We start from the raw sequence: 6,365 nt of genomic DNA on the forward strand, positions 1-6,365 counted from the left end.
TTGGTGGGGATTAGATATTGGTGGTGGGGGTTAGATATTCGTTGTGGGGGTTAGATATTGGTGGTGGGGGTTGGTGGGGGTTAGTTATTGGTGGTGGGGGTTGGTTGGGGTTAGATATTTGTGGTGGTCAAAATAACCTTCAAAAGGACTTAGTTTGCATGTTTGAAGTACATTAACCAATTAGATGTGCATGTTTACATGTATTAACCAATACAATTTGAATGTGAAAAATATATTTCGTTTTCTATATTTTTTTTCTTATTATAACAACCCTTCAACAAGAAAAACAACAGATTATAAAAGTTGCTGTCATGTAATTAGCTTTATTGGTGCGGGCAATATTTGTGTTGGTGTGGACAGTGGGGATGGTGGAGATATTGATTAATAGATAAATAAAAATATGCAGGAGAAAAGAAAAAGAAAAGATTGCGATTCCAATTATTGTAATTGAGCCAACAGACCCATGCTGATTTATCCAGTGTTCCCTACAATGAGGGGACAGTGAGATAGTCACCGAATCAGCCTGGACGCTGAAGTGTTCCCTAAAATGAGGGGACAGTGAGATAGTCACCGAATCAGCCTGGACGCTGAAGTGTTCCCTACAATGAGGGGACAGTGAGATAGTCACCGAATCAGCCTGGACGCTGAAGTGTTCCCTACAATGAGGGGACAGTGAGATAGTCACCGAATCAGCCTGGACGCTGAAGTGTTCCCTACAATGAGGGGACAGTGAGATAGTCACCGAATCAGCCTGGACGCTGAAGTGTTCCCTACAATGAGGGGACAGTGAGATAGTCACCGAATCAGCCTGGACGCTGAAGTGTTCCCTACAATGAGGGGACAGTGAGATAGTCACCGAATCAGCCTGGACGCTGAAGTGTTCCCTACAATGAGGGGACAGTGAGATAGTCACCGAATCAGCCTGGACGCTGAAGTGTTCCCTACAATGAGGGGACAGTGAGATAGTCACCGAATCAGCCTGGACGCTGAAGTGTTCCCTACAATGAGGGGACAGTGAGATAGTCACCGAATCAGCCTGGACGCTGAAGTGTTCCCTACAATGAGGGGACAGTGAGATAGTCACCGAATCAGCCTGGACGCTGAAGTGTTCCCTACAATGAGGGGACAGTGAGATAGTCACCGAATCAGCCTGGACGCTGAAGTGTTCCCTACAATGAGGGGACAGTGAGATAGTCACCGAATCAGCCTGGACGCTGAAGTGTTCCCTACAATGAGGGGACAGTGAGATAGTCACCGAATCAGCCTGGACGCTGAAGTGTTCCCTACAATGAGGGGACAGTGAGATAGTCACCGAATCAGCCTGGACGCTGAAGTGTTCCCTACAATGAGGGGACAGTGAGATAGTCACCGAATCAGCCTGGACGCTGAAGTGTTCCCTACAATGAGGGGACAGTGAGATAGTCACCGAATCAGCCTGGACGCTGAAGTGTTCCCTACAATGAGGGGACAGTGAGATAGTCACCGAATCAGCCTGGACGCTGAAGTGTTCCCTACAATGAGGGGACAGTGAGATAGTCACCGAATCAGCCTGGACGCTAAAATGTTCCCTACAATGAGAGGACAGTGAGATAGTCACCGAATCAGCCTGGACGCTGAAGTGTTCCCTACAATGAGGGGACAGTGAGATAGTCACCGAATCAGCCTGGACGCGTATAGTCTTTCTTAAGAGCTACAATGTACATATGGAAATATGTCAAGGGTGATTTTTTTCTATGTACTTAAATCAATGCCCTTTAACGTCAGCAAAATTACTTTCTCGTGCTTCAGATTACCCCATGTCTTTTCTACTACTATACACTAATGAATGAACAATTAACTCTCCATTGTTCTATACTTTGTAATACCTCAGGTCTGTAATGTGACTATACATGTGAATTACACCTTACTTTCAAATATTATACGTACCTTTTTCAAAAGTTCTGTGAACGGGTTTGATATTTCGTCCGCATCAGATTCCATTACTCCCGTGTAATTCAACTGATCATGTTCCAATAGGATCTGGCTATAACCATTTTCGTACAAATTATTTCCGGACGACACATGCATTCCAGATTGTTGGTATTCAACATCATCGGTCACATGTGTCTTGAATTTCATATAAAATAATAACACTAGAATAACAGAAAGTATCACAAGTTTACCTAGACAGTGTTTTTGTCCTTTTGCAGGACCCAACATTATTTCACTCAATCCAGCAACTTAGTTACCGATCTAGCTTATCTTAAACGAAAAGCCCACAGAGCCTACAGTAACATAGTTTTCTTTAGAGTTTTGACCTATCGACATTTACACATGTGTTATATACAGAATTTTATATAATGTAGTTATATATGTAGTTATGCATGACGTCCCCACAAGCAAGGAAGGTTATGGGTATTTTCCCGAGGCCGGGACTAATTAAAAACGTTTAAATTCGTACTAACTGTCTTTTACTTTCATGTCTAGATTTCAATAATGATAGGGGACGAGGACTGCTTTTAGGCTAAACGCTACGCAGTTACGTTGTAGCCTATTGTCAACGCCCCTGAAGCCTGTGTCATAAAAGTATTGCCGCCATTACTCAAAATGGTTTTCTGCGTACATACAATTGCTGCGAGACAAACAATAAATAAACAAGAAGCTTACCCTATCAAAAAAGTCACGCATTTCTGACACTTTTCAGATTGACACACACGTCAAACATGAACTGACATTGCTCTAGTTTACATAGGTGACAATATGGCGGGGCGAACTGGATTATGGGATGACTAACTTCGAAGTCCATAGTGCTGATTTTTGTTTTCAAAAAATGAGGAATGGTATATCAATCATCAATCAAAAAAGTCATTTCAATATAATTTTATATTCCACATCACATAATGCTCCACACTTTGAATCAATTGTAATACAAATTTATGCCATGAATGGCGAGGTATACTTTGCACTTTAAAGACGCAAGTCGGTCAAACCAGCATTGTCATTGTGAATTTGGAACATTTAATTACTATTTGAATATCATTTCATTTGTCAATGTCGATGCATAATTAGATTTTAAAAATCTTCGGATATTAGATAAAATAATCGTAAAATTTCTTGACTTCTTAGGTTTTCTTTGGAGATACACTTCGTTTGCTGCTGCTGAAGAGAGCTGACATCGACCACAGGGGCTTGCATAGACTTGTATGATAAAATTCGCTTGTAATACCTATATATAAAGACTTTATATATAGGTGTTTCAAGCTAATACTTGTAAAATAAGTTTATGCAAGCCCCTGTGCATCGACTATCAACTGCTCGCATTTTACGCCTAAGAAAAGATCTTTTCATACCGCAGGTAAGCACAACCATATGTCATGTCTGTAATTGAATACTGTGAGAATGCATTTTTCAATAACAAATATTTTTCAAAACGATGGAGAAGTGATCACACAGAAAATATGTCTTTTAATCAACTTTACGGAGCAAGGAATCTATACCCTATACTCATATAGAATTTTGAGTCAGCAGGTTTTTATTTCAATGTGTTGAATGATAACATGTTAGTGTACCTTGTATGCATGCATATCGGACACACGTGCGCAACAGTCGCCATGACACTTTTCAAAGAAAAACAACAACCCATTCTGTTTATTTACACTTAGTTCTTCATTAAATAACATATTGATAAGAAATCAATAGTTAATACAGCTTATATAGAACACATAATACCACAACATGGATAGTATTTTATGCACCCTTTAAAGTGTACCCGGAATGATTTGCAATATTAAGTTTGAAAATACACCACTTCATAAAACAGAAAGTGGAGAAAGCGCGAACGCTATAGCGACTTTCGTTTCAGAGAAATCACGATTTTACAGCCGATGACCCCGTTATGGTGTCCCAGACCTGTGACGTCACAAGTTCAACGCAGTCAACTCAACCCTATTATGTTTTACCAAAGAAGAGCGATATGTACCGTGACATATGTGACCTGTCATGTGATTAACAAAGTTTTCATCTTCTTTATGTTGTGATTATAGATGTTTAAAAACGACAAGTTTACACACCCTTAGACTAATTGTCTATAAACATATGTTCCTATAGGGAACGCAATAATATTAATGAACTTGTTAGTCATTGTGTTGTGTTGACGTCATGGTAACAGTGTTATGACGTTATCAACATCAACGCCATAGTTACTCAACATGTGTGTCAAGATGGATGTGACATAGAGGTCCAGTGACATTTAATCCCACACGAAGGGCTAAGCCCGAAAGCTTGGAAAAGAGTGACTTATAAGTTCATTAACACCCATAGACGTTTAATTTAACGCTGTAGTGTTGTGGAAGGTGTTCGTATGGAGGAGGAATAAAACACGTTATGTATGGATGTCGGAACACACATGCAGATAGTGTCTCATTTCCACGCATTTCCCTTGAACTTGTCAGTGTTTAGAAACAATGCGTACAGTTTGTTGAAAGTGGGAAAGACCTACGAAATGTTCCTATTGTGTTCAAAACACTATTTGAGGGCAGCTCATATTCTATAAAAACGAATCAAGTCGTTCCGGCATCTCCCGGTCCAACATCCTACTCGTTCACCCCGGCCCATAAAAAATATGATGGCTGTTTTCTTCAACGACATACATAGATCTACTGGAACATATATAATTTGAACATATTTTTGATATAATACAAATGAACTACGCCTTTCATTTTATCGAGGACCTTTATGTAATATTAGCTGCGAGCCATGTAATAGCACGGACTTGTATATATCTAATATGTGTTCGTAGAAGTACGAAACGTATTTTTTTCTGCAAACGCCTTTGAAATCTCGTACTGGGGGAAGGGGGATGCTCATACTTGTCAGCAGAAACATTTACAAAGGGTAATTGATTCATATCTATACATGTTTGTGCTATTCAGTGTCTTGACTTGGTTTTTGTTTTTAAATCGTTTACGAGACAGCTAAATATAACAATTATTAACAGATTAAACATGGCTGACGTGCAACGAACAGTGATAAATAACGGCACTCAAAACCAATCTTAAAACTTACAATAGCAGGATGATTGTTTATCAGTAACATTATGATATTTTTTTTATTTTTTCTATTGATATACGATTAATTTAACAGATAAACCCAAACCCGTTTAAAGCGAACCGTGACTGACACGCGTGTTTAAAACGCTTATCTGTTGTAAATATAATGTAAAGTACACATGGCATTCTATATAAATTTAAGCTACATGTACAATTGTATTTTTTTTATATTACTTTCATTTTGATCACCTTCACCATAATCCAATATCTCAAAATCCGTTTTCAATTCGCAATCTTACTCCGTACAGCTATCACTCTCTACCATACTGGCTTCCGGTGGTTGAACTTTTGACGTTATAGCGTGTACTTCACAAGCCCGTGAGAGTTGTAAGTTCCGGTACTTGTAAGTTGCACGGGGGAATCGCCGTTACTGTGAGAGTTGTAAGCACCGTGTATGTTGCAATCAACATAAACACGGACAAATTAGCATTAGCACAGCTGTATAGGTGCTCAGTTTTTTTGTGATTTTATATTTTTACCCAATGATTGAGATATGAAAGGACCGTCATAAGTCAGGGAGTGTTTACCGGCGGTTGTTAGACTACCGCACTCTGTATAACACGGTTGTGTGGCCCGGCGTTGTCCATGAATTATTCAGTGGCGGATCCGGAGGGGTTTTTTGGGCTTCANCATAAGTAATATCTGTTAATTAAAACAGTTATTTACAGGTGCCAAGTTACATAAGTTAACTTATTTACTGTAGTGTTAGAGAACAGGCGTCTGAATTAAATATTAACACCTATCCGCTATTCTCTAATATATATATATATATATATATTATGACCGATGCTATTAATTATTGACATAATTCAAAACTCCAATGCTAAGATCTAGGAGATACCTACTGTTTCATTACCCTCCGTAAATATGGTACCCGAGTTAATGGCAATACCTGCTGTTTCATATTAAGTACCCCCGTTCCTGACACATCTTAAATTATAAAATCAATGATTGTAAACTTGTGGGCAGGAACCCTGCTATAATCTTCTCCAGGTATTTTCTTTTTTTTTTGTGTCTGGCACAGAGATCAGTAAGGCCATAGACCTTTAAGTAGGTGGCAGAAATCACAGGGTTTCTTTACAGTTAAAAACACCTGTATGCTTTAGCTTAGTTATAAAATGCTACCACCCTTGTTAAGAAAAAAATTAAATAATACTTAAAATAATAAAGCACAAAAAATGGGTTATAGCTAGTACTATAATATTCCTGGTATAATTAATTAAAAGACTTGTTTTTAGTAAAAAAAAAAATGGGTTAGTTTATAACATTAAAGGAAAG

General features: G+C 38.7%; 1 protein-coding gene across 1 annotated transcript in view; it reads right to left on the reverse strand.

Annotated features, from left to right (window-relative positions):
* LOC110460409 (carbohydrate sulfotransferase 15-like) overlaps positions 1-2,265 on the reverse strand; it is a gene marked incomplete at its 3' end in the record, with an annotated part of 6,002 nt that extends 3,737 nt beyond the window's left edge. The window contains exon 1 of the mRNA XM_021513285.1: positions 1,927-2,265. Within this exon, the coding sequence (XP_021368960.1) occupies positions 1,927-2,199 (273 nt within the window). The remainder of the gene's footprint in view (positions 1-1,926) is intronic.
* Between the last annotated feature and the right edge of the window lie 4,100 nt (positions 2,266-6,365).

Source organism: Mizuhopecten yessoensis, unplaced genomic scaffold (assembly GCF_002113885.1).
Source record: "Mizuhopecten yessoensis strain PY_sf001 unplaced genomic scaffold, ASM211388v2 scaffold10387, whole genome shotgun sequence".
In the NCBI taxonomy this organism is placed as follows: domain Eukaryota; kingdom Metazoa; phylum Mollusca; class Bivalvia; order Pectinida; family Pectinidae; genus Mizuhopecten; species Mizuhopecten yessoensis.